Raw genomic sequence first — 23,230 nt, 5'->3', positions numbered from 1 at the left:
GATGAGAGCACTGTCCTTTGAAACGCATAGCTGAGTTGTAGCAATTACTATTTATGTGGTTAAATGCACATAATTATTACTGAGAGGTGAAACATGTTCCGTTAAAAACAAAACAAAATCCAGTTGCAACTACGGAAACATTTGTGCTTATCTGAGTTGCAAAGATAATAGTGTGAATTCCTGAGTATCAGACGTGGCTCTAAATGAGTCTTGCCGCATTATCACGGGTTGCTTAAGACCTACTCCTGTGGACAAACTCCACTGCCTCGCTGGCATAGCTGTACCTGAAATCAGACGTCAAGTAACTGCGAGATACGAGAAAAGTAATGCCACAACGAAGGAAGCCCATCCACTGTATGATCGTCAGCCCGCACATCCTAGGCTGAAATCAAGAAAGAGCTTCTTGACAACTACTGAGGCTCTCGTCGAGAATCCACATACGGCAAGGATCTCGCGATGACGGGAGAAATGTCGGTATTTGGGAGAATGGATGGCTCCAAAGGATGGCTTCCCCCTGGACATTCGGAGAAGTGGTCAATATGGAAGTCTCTCAATAGATTACGATCAAACACAAAGAGATGCAAGACCAATCTGCGGACTTGGGGTTTCTTTGTGGCCTCAGTTCTTTGCCAGTGTGGCGTTGAGCAGACTAACAGCCATTTCCTTCAGTGTTCATCACCAATCACCTGCACTATGCAAGAGTTTATGCGAGCTGCACCAAATGCACTTGAAGTGTCCAATTTTTGGTCTTCTTTTGTGTAAAATTATGTCAAATATACTTTTGAAAAGATAAATAAATAAATGTTCAGTGTTTTACTTAATAGTCATTAAAGTGTTAAAGTGATTTAACCGTTGTGAAAATCTTCGTGTCTGTCACGAACATGAATACTATTACAGGAGTTATTTACCAAAAAATGACTTTCCTCTTACTCTGACGATATTATGAATTTTGTTAAGGGCGATGAAGGAGCGATAACAAAATTAGTACTGTATTTAAAAATTACAACAAACAGCTAACAGAGCTGTCTGTGGTGCCTCTGTTAAATGGGCGATAAACAAATTTTAAATTTCATTTCGTGTGAAAAGCGTATAAAATCAAACGAAAATCTTTCAGTGCACAAAGAAAATTTCAAATGGAAGTTACGAGTTCGTTTTGTTGGTCGGACCGGCGCGGAAGGCCATACTTGCTTCACTGACTGCGAGAGAACGGTAGTCAGACGTCTGGAGTGCAGACTGCAGCGATGACGTCAGCAGCAGCGCGATACATTATGCATGTTGCGCGGCGCAGTCTTTACGGCACCAGCCGATACGTCGGCGTGTATGCTTCCCCAGGTAGCAGAACCGGCAGGGGCGACCGGCACAGCAGAGCCTTGTAAAAGTTCTCTCTTTTACTCGAAGAGAATCTGTATCTTTATCGAACGTTTCCTTTATCTTTGATACAAGAGAGGTTATACTCCACGTAGCGTCGACGTTGAGGCCATTAGAGACAGATAGGCTGTTTTTTTTCTTTAACTGGCTTCAAATGATCTGCGGAAACTACGGTTATCTTAAATCAGGACGGTTGGCAATCGCTGCAACCGTGAATGCTGTTGACTAGGTCGGTGTTATAAAACCTTCTCTAACCTCGAAAAAATAACATGAAAACTTTACAATGCAGACACGTTCTGTCTTTGTTGACATGTGTGAAATACACCAGATGCCATATTTCTACTCATTTTCCCAAAAATGAATGAGGATACGTTTCAGGGCGGATATGTGCTTTTTATTTTTTTGGGTTCCATACTGTAACCGGTAAAAACGAAGCCCTTGTCATATGATAATCCGACTGAATCCTTTTTCTCAAGTGAATGGTGCTGCCATTTATGTCAAATACTGAGGTTTACGATACTGTCCTTTGGCGGTCTAAAAAATTAAAACTTCTAACTCAATTCACTGAAAAGATATGACCGTTTATGTCACATGTTTTGACATTCACAAACACTCATCAAATCATGGAGACGAAATATCTATATACATGTAGGGCATGGTGGTATAGCGATAAAACGCGTCTCTGGAAATCGAGAAGTCGAAAGTACGAATCTCGGTCGGACCACGGATTTTTCAGTCTTCGTTTTAACACAAACTTCACCATTCAAAGATGTGAGAAATCTCCAGGAACGACATGTGGTTCGGATTCATCCCTGGTTGGATAACTGGGACAGGTTAAGGACACGTAAGACCCTGAAGTGCGCTCAATTGAAAAACTTGCACCAGGCCATTGAGCCACACGGAATTATTATTATTATTATTATTATTTCAAAAATGGTTCAAATGGCTTCGAGCACTATGGGACTTAATTGCTCAGGTCATCAGTCCCCTAGAACTTAGAACTACTTAAACCTAACTCACCTAAGGACATCACACACATCCATGCCCGAGGCAGGATTCGAACCTGCGACCGTAGCGGTCGCGCTGTTCCAGACTGTAGCGCCTAGAACCGTTTGGCCACCCGTGCCAGCATTTTTATTATTATTATTGTTATTAATATTACTGTTGTATACATAATTAAATTTGTGCGGAACCCTCAGAGAGCGAGCCCTACTCGCACCTGTCCATTTCGTTTTGTTTGTTTGTTTCTTTCTTTCGTGATGATCTCTTTGATAGCCGTTGCTGAATTTGACCGCTGCATCGCGTCTTTTTTGTGGATCTGAATAGCTACTAATTTGTTTGCGAAGGGTGACTCGAGGAGATGAAATAGAGGTCTGCGTGTGTAGATTATTTATACACAGTCAACAGTCCAAGAAATTCGTTTGCTCTTCTCGTAGGCATACAGGCAGAGGTCTGCGTCGATGCAGATTTAGCCGGTTATATTTTCTTTGCGGAGAAAAGTCCTCGTCGATGCGATTATTCGCGAGTATCTCTACAGATTACAGCAATAATAGTTACTTTGTGGTAAAAAGCTGAAGGATAGTGTCAGTATTACGGTTTTCGCCTCTTTCGATTACACACAATCAATACTAATAATACCGCTATGTTGGCTGCTATGCACAGCGTCCTGAAGCGAGTAGGTGAGGGCTTAATGTGACGACATGCTCACGTCCTTGCTTTCTTCCCCCCCCCCCCCCCCCCACAATTACACGTACATTACATCCTATTTCCGTCTTATCAGCAGCTGCCTTACGTCTGACTCATTCCTCTTTCGTTTCCGGGATCAGCTATTACTTATGCAATTACCAAACGTTGCCACAAAGCGTCATCAAAATTACTGTAGGACACACCATTGTTTGGAACCGTCGCTCTACGTTGTGACATCTGTTCGGCTTTCATATACAACGGAAATAACGAACGCTACACAGCTCAAAGAATCCTTTCGACGTATATATTTTTTATGGTCATACCACGTGCATTTGATAAACGAACTGCTTTACAACCATTTGACAGTGAAGGCTGATAGAGAGTTCATTTGACTTCCCAATGTCGCAAAAATATTTCGCAGAAATATTCACAAAACCTGTTTCAGTAATTATCACTGAAAGTTCTAACTTACGGAACGTAAGAACAATACGATAGCCTATGTTGAATTAAACCGCGGTCATTAATAGCCTTTGCGTTATTTCTCACTGAAATTTAAATTGCAAGGTCATACATGTACTGACGAAAGCTTGTGCCAGTCACAAATTTATCAGCATAGTTCTCTGGCGCTTCGAAAGGATTAAAATGATTTACAATATTTTAATGTCCATGAATGTGGATAAAATACCTGCGGATGCTTACAGCTTTTCTCTTATCCGTGCAGACCTCTATTCCCTATTCCATGCGAAATATACAGGGAGAAAGAAGAAACAAAGATCTGGGTGTAGATCACGTCGATGATGTGATAATTCGAGACAGAACCTCCAGTTGGGGATTGGGTAAAAAATCGATCTATCATTTTCAAATGAACCAAACTGACAATTGTTTAAAGTGATTTTATGGAAATCATGGGAAACCTAAATTTGGATGACCGGACGGGATTTGAACTCCTGAACGGGCGCCCCATCTGCATCTGCGTTTCGCAAGCCACCTTATGGTGTGTGGGGAAGGGTACTTCCGGAAGTACTATCACTTGCCCCCATCCCTTCTCCATTTCCAAATGGTGCTTGGGAAGAAAATCTGTCGGCAAGCTTCGGTATGCAGGGCCCTACCGACGGGAAGGCGTGGCAGGCACTCGCCGAGGCTGCAAGCGGAGGCACCTGCACGAGTTCTTGTATGCCTCGTGTTCCTGTATTCTGGCTACGAGAAGTAACCTTTCCCTCTGCCCGCGACTGTAAACGCATGCTGTTGTCACACTGTCGTTTCAACAGTGTCACTTCGTCCAGGAGGCTACAGTACGCTTGATTCACACATCTACCACTTACACATCTTGCTAATTTCAACTCAGTTCTTGCTACTAATATAACTTTGCCACGGTACTGCTGGATCTTAGACGCCGTCAAGCGGGATCTGAAGCAAATATCCTAATTGGGCAAAAACTTCCAATTTTTAACTGTGGCCGCCAATCCTACTCATACGGTTCGATCTACAGCAGCTGCTATAAACAACAAGATATACACTTCGGACATTTATTAGTAGACATTGACAGGCGATGTGTCCACCCTTCGCCTTTATGATTTTGCTGGGGTCGCTTTCGGTAAGGAGTCTGAATGTGGAGGAACTGCAGCCCATTCTTCTCACAGGGACCAGATCAGAGAAGGATATCATGTTGAACACGTATGTTAGGAGCGAAGTCCATTTTATAGCCCATCCCGAAGGTGTTCCATGGGTTCAGGTCGGGGGACTCTGTGTAGGGTAGTCCATTTTACGAAAGTTATTGCTCCCAAACAGTCTCCTCACAAATGCTGCTTCATGACACGGTGCATTGTCATGCTGATACAAACAATCCTCGTCATCAAACTAAGCTTCTACTGTAAGCAGTACACAACGCTGTAACATGTTTTGATATCCTTCCGCGTTTCGAGCTTTCCTAAGCGAAATAAGGAATCCGCGACCTAACTACGAAACACACCTCCATACCGTAATACCATCTTCCTTGTATACACATGGTGGCAAGTATTATACTGCAGCCATTCACCAAACACGAACACTTCGCTCTGACTGGAACAGAGTATAGGGTGATCCATCAATCAGAATCACTCACTGCCCAGTGGTGTCGCTCAAACGTGGATTACCATCGAGTGCAGAAATGCGTGGCTAATGAGAAACTGCTCGACCACTGTACTCCAGAATTTTTAACTCATGACGAATGATTTCCTCCGATGATTACATGCGATTTTTCACAACCACCCTCCGCTATGTTGGACCGATGTTGTCCTTCAGTGGTATATGGCATCTGCCTGGTCTTGGTTTATCTGTAATTATTGTTCCTTAGCGTTTCCATTTCGTAATCACGTACCCAACAGTCATTCAGAGCAGCTTTAGAAGGATTAAAACGTCCCCGATAGATCTGTTACTCAGTTGAATCCAATGACTAGTCCACTTCGAAGTCACTGATCTTTCGTGAGTGATGTATTCTATTGTTACTGCTTCCGTACTCAACACATTCCTCCCCGACTCCTTTACAGACCGGCTTCTCGTGACTGCTGGTCAGTTCCTCATTACGTTCGGGATTTTCGGGTACTTTTCATCAATACAGATTTTCGTTATTTTCAATATTTTAGAAAGTTTATACAGTATGTAATATTTTTTATCAATGTAAATATCTGAAGTAATATTTTTCAGTAGTGATTCATTTTTATTAAGTATACACAGAAAGTAATGAAATTTCTGTAATTTGTAGAGAAAAAAATTGGAGAAAGCTAGTTTTACGGAAGTAGATGGGGAAGAGGGCGCAGTAATGGTAGTTGTAATAGGGGCGCAGGATAGCCTACGTGCGGCTCTCTCCGTATGAGCTCTAATTCTTCTGATTAACTTGTCGCGGTCATTTAGCGAGACCTAAGTGGGACGAAGCAATACGCTGCCCCACTCTTATTGGGACGTAGGCTTCTTGGAATTTCAAAGTAAACCTACCCGTGACGCACAATGCCTCTCATACAGTGCCTGACATTAGAGTTTGTTGAGAATCTCCGAAAAGCTCTCCAGTATCTTACCACCGCACCACCTCGGCCGGTCAAGCTGTTTCAGGTCTTCCCCAATCCTCGATATAAAATTTATGTTATTAAGCATAAACCAGAGGAAGTGTTGGGAAGGTGGCAAGAATATGAAGAGTGCCTATACGAAGCTGATCAAAAACCAAACGTCTTTAATTTGAAGAGGAGACGAGATTTATAGAAGAGGACAAAGGATGCTGCATCTTGGAAGGGGAATTAGAAATCGCTTTATGAGAGATCAAGAAAAACAAAGCAAAGGGAGCTGGTGGGTTACTAGCAGAATTGTTTCAGAGCCTTAAGAATAGTGGTGTAAAACAGTTAACTTATCTATCCAATAAGATGTATGAAAAAGGTGAATGATCGGGTACTTTCTCTCGGCAGTAATTATACCGACTGTTATGAAAAGCCGGCCGGAGTGGCCGAGCGGTTAAAGGCGCTACAATCCGGAACCGCACGACCGCTGCGGTCGCAGGTTCGAATCCTGCCTCGGGCATGGATGTGTGTGATGTCCTTGGGTTAGTTAGGTTTAAGTAGTTCTAAGTTCTAGGGGACTTATGACCACAGCAGTTGAGTCCCATAGTGTTCAGAGCCATTTGAATCATTTTGAATTTGTTATGAAAAACAATGCCAAGAAATGTTAGGATTTTAGAACCATAAGTTTGATTTTTCATGCACCAAAAGTTCTACTTCGGGTGATAAAAAGAAGATTTCGCGGAAGACTGGGAAAAAATACTGCAAAGGAACAGTGTGGATTTAGAAGAGGGAACGGTGTAAGAGATGCAACTGGACTGCTGAGAAGCACATTGAGAGAGGAAGATGAATTTATACTGTTTTCATTCACCTGGAGAAAGCCTTCGATAGTGTGCAGTGGAATAACGTAATGGACATTCTAAGGAAGAATGCTGTCGACAGAAGGGATACAAGGCTGATTAAGAATCTATACCTACAACAGAAAACACGGGTACCGATTTGGAATGAGATGATAGAGGAAAGTACAACTGGAAGGGAGTAAGACTAGGCTGCTGTCTCTCCCCAATAATTTGTAACATACATTTGGAGCATTCAACTCAGAAATGTTTGAAACGAAAAACAGGATTGCGGGTTGATGGTCGGAGAACAGAATGCATTCGATTTGCTGATGATATGCTGTTACTGGCAGAGAGCGAAAAGCTATGACTGGACTGTTAAAAGCATCAAATAAAATCTGTGAGGAATTCCGAACGAGACGAAATGTGTGGGTGTAAGTGCAAGAAAAGTAAGAACAACTATACAGTTAGGACAGGATGATGTAGAACGAGTTGGGGTTTCAAATATCTGGGAAGCATAATTACGCACGACCCAAGATGCAATTAGGAGGTGAAAACAAATACAGCAATTGCCAATAAGGCGTTTAATAAGAAGAGGGGGCTCCTATGTGGGTGCATGGACAGGGACCTGAGAAATGCGAATTGCTTTACATGCAGCGTGGCATCACATGGAGGTGAGACAAGGACGCCGAGGAAAGAAGAACAAAGCAGAATAGAAGCATTCGTGATGCGGATTTGGAAAAAGATGGAATGGATAGAATGAGTTAAAGTGAGAAATGAAGGGGTGCTGGGAAGAGTGAAGGAAGACCGAGAGATTTTAAAGGTAATATGGGAGGGGAAACATAGTTAGCTTGGACGTTGGATGCTATGGAGGGAACGTTGAATGGCAGAAGAAGAAGAGGACGAAGAAGACACCAGATGGTGGATAGTATAAGGACAGGAAACAATTATGAGAAAACGAAGAGAGTAGCAAATGATACGAGCGCAACGAGAGCTACACGTGAAGACCTGCCGCAGGGCGGAACACTGATAATTTTGGTTTTAAATAATTCCGCATTTGTCACACGGTTCCTTACTTGAGCCGTGATAAGGCAATGCTCAGGTTATTTTCGATGAGTGATTGTGCCGGGCCAGGGCAGAGGCGGTGGCGCTAACAAATCGCGGGCATTAGTCCACGTCAGGCGAGCCATCACGTGGACCGCGCCGATAGCCTATCGGCACAGCCCCGCGACGGCAGCGGCCGCGTCCATCACTCACTGCGGCATTAATCACGCAAATCTGCGGCCAGCGATACGGCCCTGACAGCCAGCCAATTCGGGGCTACTTTCGAAATTCGTGTGCCATCATAGGGCAGCGCAATGAGCGTCGCTCGATTGGCAAGTGCATCGACTGCAGTGGAGACCGGGACAGTCAACACGGCAGGCAGTCGGATGGATCGGTCGTCAACTGATCTTCCATTAAAAGTGTGCCGAGAGTACAAACCGATGTATCGAGAGAGGTTATCACTGGGCGAGGTGACACGGCACAGAACTCAGGACGTTCACTCAGTCGCACTGTTGACCCATTCAAAATACATCAGAGCACTATGAACAGAGTACTTCAGCAGCATAGTATTTCACAACGAAGGATTATTAAGCAGAGAGCACTAATTGAGAACGACGCAGTTGGATCCAAACACGTCCGAGACGTCAACAAAATTACAAATAATTGTTTTTCCACAGACAAAACCAATAGAAAATCCTGAATAGTAGTAAATACTTCCACACTAATACTCATCATCATCATCATCATCATCATCATCATCTTCTTCTTCTTGTTTCGATTACGGTCGTCTAGGAACATTTTAACAAGGAAATGTATTTTTTTCTTACCTACAGTAACTCCTTTTCTCCTTCTCCAACAGTTATCTGTCATTCCTCAACTCAGCATTGCCCCCCCCCCCTCTCTCTCTCTCTCTCTCTCTCTCTCTCTCTCTCTCTCTCTCTCTCTCACACACACACACACACACACTCACACACTAGGATCAAATTTCTAAACTTTCCTTTTTTATAAATTATCTTGTTAAGTCGATTTCTACAATGCATGAGTTTGTTGGATCCACTGGGGGCCAATTCCATTTTTATAAGCACGTTTGAAAACTGGTTCACTCTGTCTACTTTTGTTTTCGCTCCCGTAAGACTTACTTCCTTGTAAAAAGAGGTCTTAATATTTTTGTGTCTACATTCGCCTGTCATGTTCTTACTGGATCCAAGTTGTTCCTTGTAATATTTTCTTCGAACAACGCTGCTGCACGGTTGCAACGTATTTAAAGAAAGGTATTACGGAAAACCGAAGCTTCTGTAATGTGTATTTGCTTACAGACAACCCTTTTCAGTCAAAACATTCGTCGTCCTGTCGGAAATTAATGTTCCTTTCTTTCCGGCGCCCATTACCCAGCCAGAGCCCCGTCAGATCTGGTACGGAGCTCCTCCAATTTCGCAGACAACTATCCATAACCGAATATGGGCTATTACTACAACGATTAGGTCACCAATTTCAAATGCATTTTGAATGCTACTGCCAGCTAAACCCGTCAGTTTAGTGAACTGAACTGCTTTAGAATACTTCAAACCTGATTTCTCTAGAATTTTTGTGAGCGGAAAGGATCCTGCTATGAAAAGAAGTGGCAACCCAGATCGTCGCCCCTGGTTGTGGGGGCTACATGCCAGGCAGCAGTCTGCTTGGTATCCCACCTACGTCCAAGGCGTCTGCAGACATGTTTTCGCTGGTCAACGGGGTTGCGCTCGAAGCAGGATTCATCACTGAAGGCAATTCTACTCCAGTCCGAAGATGTGACTGGAGTAGAACTGTCTTCAGCGATGAGTCCCGCATCTAATATAGCCCCCCTGACCAATGACGACGTCTCTAGAGACTCCTCTGACAGCGGCGTGGTACCGAACTGACTGTTGCCTGACTTACAGCCCGACATCCAGGAGTGATAGTATGGGTGGCACTTCTTTTCGTAGCAGCGTCTGCTTTGTTGTTATCTGCTGCACCCTCACAGCACAGCAGTACGTCGAAGATATTTTACACCCTGTTTTGTTGCCCTTCATCCTGGACTTACATTTTAACAAGATAATGTCCGCGCCACACAGTGTGAGTTTCTATTGCTTTTCTACGTGCTAGCCAAACCCGACCTTGGCCAGCAAGGTCGCCGGATCTCTTTCCAACTGAGAACGTTTGGAGCATTACGGGCAGGGTGCTCCAACGATCTCGGGATTTTGAGGATCTAACGTGCCAAATGGACAAAATTCAGCACAATATCTCTCAGGGGAACATCCAACAGCTCTATCAAATAATGCAAAGCCGAATAATTACTTGCATAAGGAGAGAGGTGGAGCAATGCGTCATTGATTTGCTCAATTTCTGAAGCTCTTTCTCCAATAAATCACCCAATTTTCCCGAAATTGTCGTCAGTTGCTTGTCTGCACATGTACATCGCATCTGCCTGTTTCCGTCCAATTCGGATAATTCCTTTGTGCTTCGTAGTGTTGATTGTTTTCGAGTGAGTTTGTGAATATAGAAAAATACAAAAATCCGATTGCGGGGTGGTATCCTCGTTAATTTTTATGTATTTCATGAAAATCTGTCACTTCAGCATAAAAGTTATTTGGTATTTTAAATTCCTTACACTTGTAAGATATTTTCAAAATGAGATTTTCACTTTGCAGCTGAGTGTGCGCTGATATAAAACTTCCTGGCAGATTAAAACTGCGTGCCGGACCGAGACTCGAACTCGGGACCTTTGCCTTTCGCGGGCAAGTTCTCTACCAACTCAGCTACCCAAGCACCACTCACGCCCCGTCCTCACAGCTTTACTTCTGCCAGTATCTCGTCTCCTACCTTCCAAATTTTACAGAAGCTCTCGTGCGAAGGAGACGAGATACTGGCAGAAGTAAAGCTGTGAGGACGGGGCGTGAGTCGTGCTTGGGTAGCTCAGTTGGTAGAGCACTTGCCCGCGAAAGCAAAGGTCCCGAGTTCGAGTCTCGGTCCGGCACGCAGTTTTAATCTGCCAGGAAGTTTCGTAAGATATTTTGTTTGAATTACTCGTACGAGTATAATGAAGGACTTACGACCAATCAAAGCAATGAAACTAAACGGCAACGACGAAATGAGAACTATGTTAAACAGGAAGAACGAAGGCAAGCAAACCGAGAACACACTGTGGCGACGAGAAATAGGGTCGATGGTCGAAACAAACAGACACGTGATGCGAATTTGCGGTCAATAAACGTGACTGCGTTACTGACCCTGGCGACGTGTGCGCTGCGGGCGACGTTGCGCAGCAGGCGGTGCAGCGGGGCGGCGCTGGAGGCGAGGGCGGCGGCGCCCAGCTGCGAGTAGACGACGGCGGTGAAGGAGGCGCCGGGGCGCGCGCCCAGCCGCGGCAGGTGGAACGGGTAGCGCCGCCACGAGTCCGAGAAGCCGGGCAGCGTCACCAGCGCGCCGGGGCTCGCGTTCCACGCGAAGCCCTCGCGCGACGGCTGCCGCGGCAGCCGCTCCCGGATGATCTGCAACAGCACGCGACCACAAAGCGTCACACATCTGCCCGCTGTCCCTCAACTCCGCGACCATAAATAAAGTGGTTTACTTTCTGGGCAGGGTGTCGTTCGAGACGTGGGCGTGAGTGTTGCTCAGCTTGCGAGATTCACTCATGAACTAAGTCTCAGTATGTCTACCTGATCTTGCCTTTTTACCTCTGCAAAGAAAAGATAACCAATTCTAGGATCAGGTGTGCGAATCGGCGCATGAGAGTGGTGGTGGTTAGTGTTTAACGTCCCGTCGACAACGAGGTCATTAGAGACGGAGCGCAAGCTCGGGTTAGGGAAGGATTGGGAAGGAAATCGGCCGTGCCCTTTCAAGGAACCATCCCGGCATTTGCCTGAAACGATTTAGTGAAATCACGGAAAACCTAAATCAGGATAGCCGGAGACGGGATTGAACCGTCGTCCTCCGGAATGCGAGTCCAGTGTGCTAACCACTGCGCCACCTCGCTCGGTGGTGCATGAGAGTCGTCCAACCAGTTCTGTGCATTGCTCTTATCGATGTCGTCTCTCGCAGCTAGGGCTGCAGATGTCCAGGTTCAGCCAGACATGTCCGGTTTTATAACATCGCATCCGGCCTATATACAATTCCGGCATGTTACCCTTTTGTTAATATTTTTAGCGACGAAGAAGACAACGCACAACTAAAGTCTCTTCCAAGCTAAGCGCGAGAAATGAGGAACAAGGACATTTATCATAAAGATATATAGACATACCAACCAATGCTATTCGACTATGTTTGCCTAAAATTTGACCGTGTACGGTGCTGTTTGACATGCATGTCGAGCATAGATCACGTTCGACGTGTTTGAGAGAAATTTTGATTGACGGAAAATTTGATGAGATGGCAGACACTGTCTGTGTCGTCGTTTAGCCGTATACGCTTAGTGAAAAATACTTTTAGTAAAATTGTTCAAATGGCTCTGAGCACTATGCGACTTAACTTCTGAGGTCATCAGTCGCCTAGAACTTAGAACTAATTAAACCTTACTAACCTAAGGACATCACACACATCCATGCCCGAGGCAGGATTCGAACCTGCGACCGCAGCGGTCGCTCGGTTCCAGACTGCAGTGCCTAGAACCGCACGGCCACTCCGGCCGGCAATACTTTTAGTACATTTTATATCACTTTATCCTGAGTTTCTACGATTACGGAATCTACGATCAAGGATAATAACAAAATAGCATTGGCAATTATCAAAATTGTAGATATGTCACGTCTTTCCCAGACATATATTACGCAGGAAGAGGCTATGAACAAAATCACTATTCAGTCGCATGTATGCTTTCAAAGTCACTTATGTTAGTTGCTTTCCCCATCTGCGGCCCGTATGGTCGGTACAATGAATCCTCAGAGACAGCCCGCTCGCGTGTAGATACTTCGCAGGAAAATTGAAGAGCGCGTGAAAAATCCATCTCAGGAGTTCTTCTGTTGATTCTGAAGCCGGTGAAGGTGTGTGATCGCTGCTGTGCCCCAGGCTGCACTTCCACAGTCCACTATTGGACGAGTATACGTCCTATAGGTCGCGGAAGAAGAAGCAGAGGATACATGGCTCCAAGCCTATGATCCACTTTGTCTGACATCGGCGGTGTGGCGTTGCCGGATTAGTTTGCTGTCCAGTATCTCTGAGTAATTGGCGTCCTTCTCCTGGTGAATATAACGGCTTGACGTTTCAACGCATAGAATGCAATTCTCCATTCTCTAGACCATCGTTCAAGTTCCTTGCATGCCCCCTTTGCAGTCGTCTGTGCATCACCTGATGCCATCCGCTTCTAGTATAAATGGCAGTGTTATCGGTGTAGATTGCACGCTCCACTCTTTGGGACCAGGGAAGGTCGGATGTATAAACAGAGCACGTATTGGGTCGGTCCAAGGACGGATCCCTGTGGAAGTCCTTCAGCAATTCGTCTCACGGTTGACGTCCATTCTTCGACCCGCGCCGCAAAGTACAATCTTCTAAGTAGAAGACTAAGATGATCTCTGGGGAATACCAAGCTGTGTGAGCCGTGCGCGGCCCGCGTTTATCCCATTTATTGTTTCTCATCTTCTATTACGGTACTGCCGCCTCGTTTTCTTATTCCATTTACTGGTGTCACTAACTTCCTGCCTTACTGGACGTGAGCAGCAGCAGCGCGTATCGATAAGTGCACTGTCGTACCATCTCTGGAGCGGCCGATAGTATTTCCGGGTCGTCGTGTGTCTGGCAGTCAGTTCGGAACGGATCAGCAGTGTAGTCGGGCTGCAGCAGCAGTGGAAGTCGGGGACGGAGCGCCGGTGAGGCGCCGACAGCCAGTGCTCGCCGACCGCTGGCGACACACATGAACTGTCCGACGGAGGGAGATTGGACCGGGTCGGCCGTTGGTTGGTCGTCTCAACGGACGACGTATATGTGGTCCTTCGCCGTTTCCGGGCCTGGGCAGTTGGTCGGTTGGCGTGGAGCAGCGAAGAAATCGCGACTCGTAGTTGGCCGGTCCCGCTGCCGGCGTCCACGCGCGCTCGGAGTGTGAGGGGCTGTTCCCATTGCTACGAGGTCCGTGGCTCACCGATACCGCACACGAAAGTTAAGTTATGCTGTCGCTTGGTCCGTTGACTGTCGGTCGGTTGGGTTGTCGTCGGATCGTGAATGGTTGGCCCGACTGCCTGTCTCACCTAAGCGAGCGTTAGTGTTTGAATTCCAGGCCGACCCTCGAACATCTGAGCGCCCTTGGGTGTACTGCCCTATTTTTTAAAAATGTTGTTCTAGTTGCTTGTACTTGTACGGCTTCTAGCCGATTTGTTTTGCTCTTAAGGCCCTGAGCGTAATTTAAAGTGCTGTTTCACGTAAGCCCTTTGGCATTTTAAAAATTTTAATGTTGTTGAATTTTTAAGTCTTGGGCCTTTAGCCGATGTTGAGTTTGAGTTGTGCTCTTAAGGCCTTCAGCCTAAATTAAAGAACTGATTCACGTACGGCCTTTGGTATTCAAAAAAAAATTACGTTCATGAGTTTTCAGTGTTGGGCCTTCAGCCGATTAGAATTTAACTTGTTTACTTCAGCCTAACTAAAGAACTGTTTTAAGATAAGGCTTGCCTTTAAATTTCTGATTATGCTGGCGTTTTAAGTTATTATCCTTCAGCCGTTTTAAAATTACAGTGGCTTGCAGCCGGTAATTGAGTCCCAAAGATTAAAGTTGTGTGTTCAAAAAAAATTTTTTTTGGGCTCTTGTAATGTTCGATCAGGTAATAAAGTTATATGTTCGAGTGTAACTAACAGCCCCTTATTTTGGCCCCTTTCCACAATTTATACTATCTGTCCTGTCCTGCCGGATTAGCAGGGCGTCTCACTGTGGAGTTTCCATATCAATCCTTGATGACAAACAGTGTCGCGTGCTTTCCGCACGTCTATAGATACAACGCAACAGTATTCTCTGTCGTTTTACGCCTTGGTGATATATTCTACTATCCTGATGAGTTGCTGAGTGGCAGTGCTCTGTTCGGAATTAGAACTGTTTTGGTGGCAGCATCCCTCTATCTTCGATTATTCTAGTTTTCAGAAGGAATAGTCTTTCGACGATTTTGCGTATTTGCGGCAGAATACTGATGGGTCTGTAGTTTTGTGATCTCTGTGGCTCTTTCTTGGTTTCGGAAAAGCTATCACCATCTCCTGCTTCCAGCTCTTAGGTTATTTTTTTTTACATGTCAATATCGCGTTGAAGTATCCTGGCTCAAGGCTTCTTGGGAGAGCTCCTTCAGTGCTTTTCCAGATATGTCATCCAGTTTTGGCGCTTTGTTGTTCGGAAGAGCTTTTAATGATTCTTCATTCGTCTCTGCTCTGCTTATATACTCCCCTTACTTTCGCGACTACAACGCCACCAGATGGCATCGTCAGTGTGTACCCGGCCACGGAGGTAGCTCGCATGTTCTCAAAATGGATGACTACTGTTGTAATCTCCGGCAGTAGAGATTCAGCAGGAAGGCGAAGGCATTTCGCGGCCGTGCACCCACTGTGTCATAAAAGCTGAAGGAGCGAGTGAGGACGGGTACTGGGAGATGGCAGAGACGGCAGCCCAGCGGAAAGAAACAAATTAGTCCTGTATGGGACTCGGAATGGACTGGCGGGCGTTTTAATTGCTGCGAGTCTCATATTTCGCATCCCATGTTTAAATAATCAGGAAACAGGCGCGGCGCGGAAGACCGCCAACATGAGGGCTAATGTCTGCAGGTTCCCCTGGGAGGCGCCATTTAACCAGACGTGGTGGGGATGGGGCAAGGGGGAGAGGGGGGGGGGGGGCGCCGCCGCCGCACACACTTCGCACGTTTCATCAGCACTACTCTCGCTGAAACAAGAGAGGGAGCAGCGTTTCAATACTGAGGAAAGTCTTTGCGGCAGGAGAACAGCTTTCGAGGGAGATGAAAAGGCAATTATTAACCGGTGTGCACGTTTCCTAGTAAAACGCTAAAGGAAAATTTAGAAACAGAGCAGGATTTACAGAAACTATACAAGTACATAAACTGCTGACGTATCACAGAGGGTCGAGCACGCATCCCTGCTAAACCGACATACAGGGGTACGCCGGCAGACGCGAATACTGCCGCAGAACTTCCTTCCAGCAAAAGTAAGGAAAGAAATCAAGGAGTGATAGAATTTACAGTTTTGGTCACATTGTATTGTGTTTGCACAGGTAACTGGTTTCTGCTGAATAGGACAATAAAAATAAAGGGTTTTCAGAATTTGGACCCATGAACATGAACTATTACAAACAAATGGGAAAACAATCTTACTGTCTTATGAGCAAGCTACACAACGGGCGCCCAGTCCTGAAGTGAATAGACTAATATTATACGCGACACTTAAATAATGGCGCTGATGGAGAGAATGGTGACACATCTTAAAAGGGAAATATTTACTGAGACTATGTCACTAAGTACGGACAAAAGTGGGGTCTCATACGTTTGCCATTTATGAGTATCAGTCATTTTAGTAATCTGAGCTGGCCGCTGGTGGCCGAGCGGTTCCAGGCGCTTCAGTTTGGAACCGCGCGACCGCTACTGTCGCAGGTTCGAATCCTGCCTCGGACATGGATGTGTGTGATGTCCTTAGGTTAGTTAGGTTTAAGTAGTTCCAAGTTCTAGGGGACTGATGACCTCAGATGTTAAGTCCCATAGTGCTCAGAGCCATTTGAACCTTTTTTTTAGTAATCTGATATAACGAAATGTAATGCTATGGTTATTTTTGGGAGCTAAACTAGCATGAGCTACTTACGTATAAAAATAAACCGATAGTTCAAAAGTAGTAGTAATGTAAAATACGCGTAAAAATCGAAATGTCCTCATTCCAAGATATGATTGCCTCGCCTTTTTTTCGAAAGTACTAGTAGGTAAATGCTAGGAGGTATCCAAAGCGGCCCTCACACGTTCAGTGTTATTGACACATTAATACTCTATTAGTATAATACGCGAAACTGCGAGGTCAAGGACGGCACAAAATTTGTGCGAAATATTTATGTCCTTTACGTGTCAGTTAGCTCTCTGCCTCCATACAGAACATGTCCGCGCTCGAGGGTGTGGATTCATGTTGTAGCTGAATTGCTTGCCTCGCAGAACATAACACGAATTCTTGAGCACAGGAACAAGTCTGAGAAGCTCTCTGCGAACATTTCAATGGACTAGGGACTCTTTCATGGTAGCGTAGATTCGTAAGCCACAACGAAAGGAACTAACCACATAATAAAACTTGTCAACCATTACACGATCTCATGTCTGTGCTGAGCCAAATGTTGCAAGAAAAATAAACAAGGGCAGCTGACCTGACTTCTTTTTACCAATTATGAGAACTGCTGCAAGTAAATAAAAAAAAATTCTGTTTACTGTCATAATGCCGTGCTCTGCAGCTTCCTACGATATTATGGACAACGGCGTATCTGGCGTTTGCTGATCTACCAAGAATTTCATTTCTTCAAAGTAAAGCATGGTGGTTTCATATATGTCTATCCTAACTCCTAATCTTTTGTCATTAACTTTTTTCAGTTCTTTGCGAAACTTCAAAAAATGTATGTGAAATCTTATGGGACGTAACTGCTAAGGTCATGAGTCCCTAAGCTGACACACTACTTAACCTAAATCATCCTAAGGACAAACACACACACCCATGCCCGAGGGAGGACTCGAACCTCCGCCGGGACCAGCCGCACAGTCCACGACTGCAGCGCCTTATCCGCTCGGCTAATACCGCGCGGCTACAGATCTTCCTTTGGAACAAGTATCATTTCTCTCGGTCTCGGCAGGAACTGAGGTGTATTGCACAATATCAGCGTACCATCCTTACAGGATGTCCGCGGCTCGTGGTCTTGGGGTAGCGTTCTCGCTTCCCGTGCACGGGGTCTCAGGTTCGATTCCCGGTGGGGTCGGGGATTTTCTCTGCCTCGAGATGATTGGGTGTTGTGTGTCTTTCATCATCATTTCATCCTCATTCACTTGCAAGTCGGCGTAGTGGCGTTAAAGAACTTGTGGAGCGGCGGCCGAACCGCCCCGCGAGGTGTCTCCCGGTCACCAATGCCATACGCTCATTATTATCCTTACAGGGTACAGTATCAAAAATTGTTAAGGCTTTCGTGGCCACCTGTTGACTAACTGCCTACTGGCTTCTGTCTCGCGTACCTCGGCCGACGTTCATCTAATGACTGGACGTTCAATCAGCACCAGGATCAAAGAACATAAGCGACATTACACATTGGGGCAAGTGGAAAAATCGGCCGTGGCAGAGCACGCACTGAGACCGACCAAGTAATAAAATTCGCCGACACGTAAGTTCTGGCTGTAGAGAAGCACTATAACACGCACTTGTGCAGAGAAGCTGTAAAAATACAAAAACAAGCGAACAGTTACAACAAGAAAGATGAAAGCCTTACGATAAGCGGATCCTAGCTTCCCGTACTGCATCGAACGACCGTCGCAGGTAGCAAGAAGAGAACCGCACCGGAAATGACCGCGGAGAAACCCTCGGACGTTGGCTCGCCAGGTACGTATAGTCTGCGGCCGCGAGCTCGGCTCCAGTTCACCACCGACAATGGAGGGTGAAGCTTTGACAATGTCAGCCACTCGTGCGGGCGAAACGTCAGTAAAATCATTAGACGAATGTCGGCCGAAGTACTCGAGACAGAAGCCAATTGGCATTTTGTCTGGGTACAGTATGTTGCGCAATATAGCGAACGAGTGCCAATGTAACTAGTTCGTTTGCGTTGGCACACAATACCTTTATAGTTCTGCGCAATCCGCCAATACCGATCTTAGGCGGCCAACGTTATTCCGCAACAATCAATGTGCGTAATACAGGGTTATTACAAATGATTGAAGCGATTACACAGCTCTACAATAACTTTATTATTTGAGATATTTTCACAATGCTTTGCACACACATACAAAAACTCAAAAAGTTTTTTTAGGCATTCACAAATGTTCGATATGTGCCCCTTTAGTGAGTCGGCAGTCATCAAGCCGATAATCAAGTTCCTCCCACACTCGGCGCAGCATGTCCCCATCAATGAGTTCGAAAGCATCGTTGATGCGAGCTCGCAGTCCTGGCACGTTTCTTGGTAGAGGAGGTTTAAACACTGAATCTTTTACATAACCACACAGAAAGAAATCGCATGGGGTTAAGTCGGGAGAGCGTGGAGGCCATGACATGAATTGCTGATCATGATCTCCACCACGACCGATCCATCGGTTTTCCAATCTCCTGTTTAAGAAATGCCGAACATCATGATGGAAGTGCGGTGGAGCACCATCCTGTTGAAAGATGAAGTCGGCGCTGTCGGTTTCCAGTTGTGGCATGAGCCAGTTTTCCAGCATGTCCAGATACACGTGTTCTGTAACGTTTTTTTCGCAGAAGAAAAAGGGGCCGTAAACTTTAAACCGTGAGATTGCACAAAACACGTTAACTTTTGGTGAATTGCGAATTTACTGCACGAATGCGTGAGGATTCTCTACCGCCCAGATTTGCACATTGTGTCTGTTCACTTCACCATTAAGAAAAAATGTTGCTTCATCACTGAAAACAAGTTTCGCACTGAACGCATCCTCTTCCATGAGCTGTTGCAACCGCGCCGAAAATTCAAAGCGTTTGACTTTGTCATCGGGTGTCAGGGCTTGTAGCAATTGTAAACGGTAAGGCTTCTGCTTTAGTCTTTTCCGTAAGATTTTCCAAACCGTCGGCTGTGGTACGTTTAGCTCCCTGCTTGCTTTATTCGTCGACTTCCGCGGGCTACGCGTGAAACTTGCCCGCACGCGTTCAACCGTTTCTTCGCTCACTGCAGGCCGATCCGTTGATTTCCCCTTACAGAGGCATCCAGAAGCTTTAAACTGCGCATAGCATCGCCGAATGGAGTTAGCAGTTGGTGGATCTTTGTTGAACTTCGTCCTGAAGTGTCGTTGCACTGTTATGACTGACTGACGTGAGTGCATTTCAAGCACGACATACGCTTTCTCGGCTCCTGTCGCCATTTTGTCTCACTGCGCTCTCGAGCGCTCTGGCGGCAGAAACCTTAAGGGGCTCCGGAAAGGCTCAAAATCATGAAAAGTTCAATTTTTACTTTTTTGCGTTTTCTGAATCTGCAGCCTATTACCTTTTAATAGATATATAATTTATTCAATTCCGAAGACTACAACTATTTTTAATTTTTTTTTGAAATGTGTTCTACATGGGCGTGACCCACTGTGGCGCTGTTAAACTGCTGTCAAATGGTGTTATTATTAACGTCCGTGTTCATCAGGTACATTTTAGTGATGTGAGATAAAGTATGTGTTGTGGCTAACCTATGATGGTTCAATATATATCGCTGGTGCGAATGGGAACAAGACTTCGGCGACTGAAAGCTTCCTACAAAAAACAAAAACTCAGTGATGGTAAACGGTTGGATGGGAAGGGAAGGTTAACTGACAGTGTAATTGACAAAATACAGAACTATTATGGAATGGCTATTAGGCAAAATACACAAAGTGTCGACGAAATGAAGAAGGCTGTTTGGGCTCTTTTTTTTCATACTTCTTCAACCGATGAAAATCCCCAACATAGCTTGTGTCCCAAAGAAGAAGACAGTTGGTGTAAATATAACAAAGGATTGCTAGCTGGTGAAGTGTACACTCGTAAGCATAGTCTGCCTCATGCAATAATGGAGGTGATAAAACCTATTTTCAGAGACTTAGCAGCACCTGAACTGTTGAAAAAGTGTATTCACGGAAAAACTCAAAACCCCAATGAAAGTGTAAATAGTGTTATATGGTCGAGAATCCCCAAGACTTTATTTGTTGGAATAGAAACACTTCACTTTGGTGTGTATGATGCTGTTGCGACTTTCAATGATGGCAACATTGTAAGGTGCAAGGTATTTAGAAATATGGGAATGAAGATAGGTTCTAACATGGTACGAGCGATGCTTGCTTTAGACAAGGAACGCCTTCGGGCTGCAGACAGGGCTGTAAAGAGTCTAGAAATACAAGCAAGAGTAAACAGGAGGAGGAACAAGAGGAAGCTGGAGGAGGAGTTTGCAGGTCCTATGGACCTGGAATGCACTAAAAAGTTAATCCAATCTTTTTCGCTCGATTCCCAAAACTTTTATTTTCTCATACTAATTACATGTTTTCTAAGGATCTTCCAAACATATTTGTTTCAAACTTTCAGTAAATGTTACACAGTACCTTCTGCATAATTTAACACAGCCTTTTTCCAGAAAACTGTATATTTTTGAATATATAAATAAAAAATTGCAAAAAATGTTGTGAATTTTCATTACAATTGAAAAAAAAATCATCTTTAATAACTGAACTAAAATTTTGTAAAATCCCTGTGTTAAGTTGTAGCCCATATTCCAATAAATAATCTGTAAAAAGTTCAACTTCCTACCTCAAATACTTTGTGAGGAAAGATGTAATTTATAAGCGTTATTTTAACATTGCAAGTATAGGGCGTTCCGGAGCCCCTTAAGTGCGGCTTCAGCCGAACAAATCTTTATGAGTTTTTCTACGTATCTGTAGTGTGTCGTGACCATATGTCAATGAATGGAGCTACAGTGAATTTATGAAATCGCTTCAATCATTTGTAATAGCCCTGTACATATAGAGTTTGTGTGGGCTTCTTAAGATTTGCAGCTCAGGAGAATATGGACTGTATTTGCGCGTAACTGCCTGCAGACAGTTGGTTCTTTAAAGTAAACTGCGTACGCGAAGTCGCAAAGCACATTCAGCAGATTAATTTCTGCGTGCGCAATAAAGAAGATGAGCTGTTCTTTTACTTTCACTACATAAGAATTCACGAAACATCAGATGAAAAACACCGAGAAATCGGCAATCCAAGGGCACCCTGGTTTCAAGTAACCCTGTCATTTTCATGAGAATTCCAAGTGAAATGCTATACAGGTTTCTTCCTTTCAGTCCGTTTCCCTTTCTTCTCCCTTTCACTCCCGTCCATTCTGAATCACCAGAGTGCTTTATCGCAGGAAAAAAGACTACGTACTAGCATTACGAAGGGGCGGAGATCAAATTTCCGTCCGGGTAATGTTGGTGAAGGTTTGCAGTGATTTCCCCAATGTCGCTGGTGCAGTAGAGGACTCGATAAATATTTTGTCATAGTACTGACGAAAAAAACATTTAAGTCATCCGTCTTTCAGCCGATCTGATGCTGTCCTCTGTCTTCTACTGAAGTTTTCATGTCCATGTAACTACAGCATCCAGCGTCCTTTATAATCCGTTCTCGATGTTATGGTCTGCGGTCTGTATCTGCTGCTCCGTCCTGCGCCAGGTTATCTATTCATGAATGCCGTACCACACGTCCCACTGACTTGTGTCTTCTCTAGGTAAGGGTCTTTCATAGACTTTCTCAATTTTTTTCCGCAACAAAACATTTTAACAGTACACAGTTGCATCTTCTAGACATCTCCAATGGTACGCGTTTCACTTCCATACAGCTCTGTGCTCCAAATGTACTAGGAATAGCAATATATACAGCTAATTGGGAATATGTCAGAATATTCCTTGCTACATTCTGTGACCCAGTGCCCCGGCGACTCCTTTCATACACTGGGAGAACTACACACATTAAAAAAAGTATTGCATCACCCCAGTTCCCAGAACTCCTGAAGATAGACGTTGACTGTGGATATTGTATCACAAACACAGTCCCTTTGACTGTCCAGAGATGTCACTAAACCCGCCCAAAGGTGTAAAAACCGTGCATGAGCAGCGCCTATTAGACGGAGGAGGTCCGAGAGCCTATCTGTTCCAGTCATTCCACCAGGAAGAAGGTGCACGACTCGTGTTGTCTGTAGTTGTCATGCCTAGACGGTCAATATCGCGGTTCGATCGCGTCCGCATTTTTACTTTGTGCCAGGAAGGGCTCTCAACAAGGGAAGTGTCCAGGTGTCTCGGAGTGAACCAAAGCGATGTTGTTCGGACATGGAGGGGAGACAGAGAGACAGGGACTGTCGATGACATGCCTCGCTCAGAACGCCCAAGGGATGACCACTACCTTCGGATTATGGCTCGGAGGAGCTTAACAGCAACGCCACCATGCTGAACAATACTTTTTGTGCAGCCACAGGACGTCGCGTTACGACTCAAACTGTGCGCAATAGGCTGCATAATACGCAACTTCACTTCCGACGCCCATGGCGAGGCCCATCTTTGCAACCACGGACACCGTGCAGCGCGGTGGACATGGAAGGCGCCGTAACGGCTGTGCGATACGTGAATGCCATCTTCCGACCGA

At 45.1% G+C, this 23,230-nt stretch overlaps 1 protein-coding gene and 1 non-coding gene across 2 annotated transcripts in view; both read right to left on the bottom strand.

Annotated features, from left to right (window-relative positions):
* The window catches only part of LOC126183287 (exostosin-1-like), a 216,112-nt gene that overhangs the window by 33,173 nt on the left and 159,709 nt on the right, over positions 1–23,230 (bottom strand). Inside the window, exon 4 of the mRNA XM_049925159.1 lies at positions 11,200–11,460. Coding sequence (XP_049781116.1) covers positions 11,200–11,460 — 261 coding nt within the window. The remainder of the gene's footprint in view (positions 1–11,199; positions 11,461–23,230) is intronic.
* On the bottom strand, positions 11,873–11,945 carry Trnaa-cgc (transfer RNA alanine (anticodon CGC)). The gene has a single exon. It is a non-coding gene; the product is annotated as a tRNA-Ala (tRNA).

The sequence above is a fragment of the Schistocerca cancellata genome, chromosome 1 (assembly GCF_023864275.1).
Source record: "Schistocerca cancellata isolate TAMUIC-IGC-003103 chromosome 1, iqSchCanc2.1, whole genome shotgun sequence".
NCBI lineage: Eukaryota > Metazoa > Arthropoda > Insecta > Orthoptera > Acrididae > Schistocerca > Schistocerca cancellata.
Note: the sequence above shows the minus strand (reverse complement) of the source record. Positions and strands in the feature narration are given on the sequence as shown.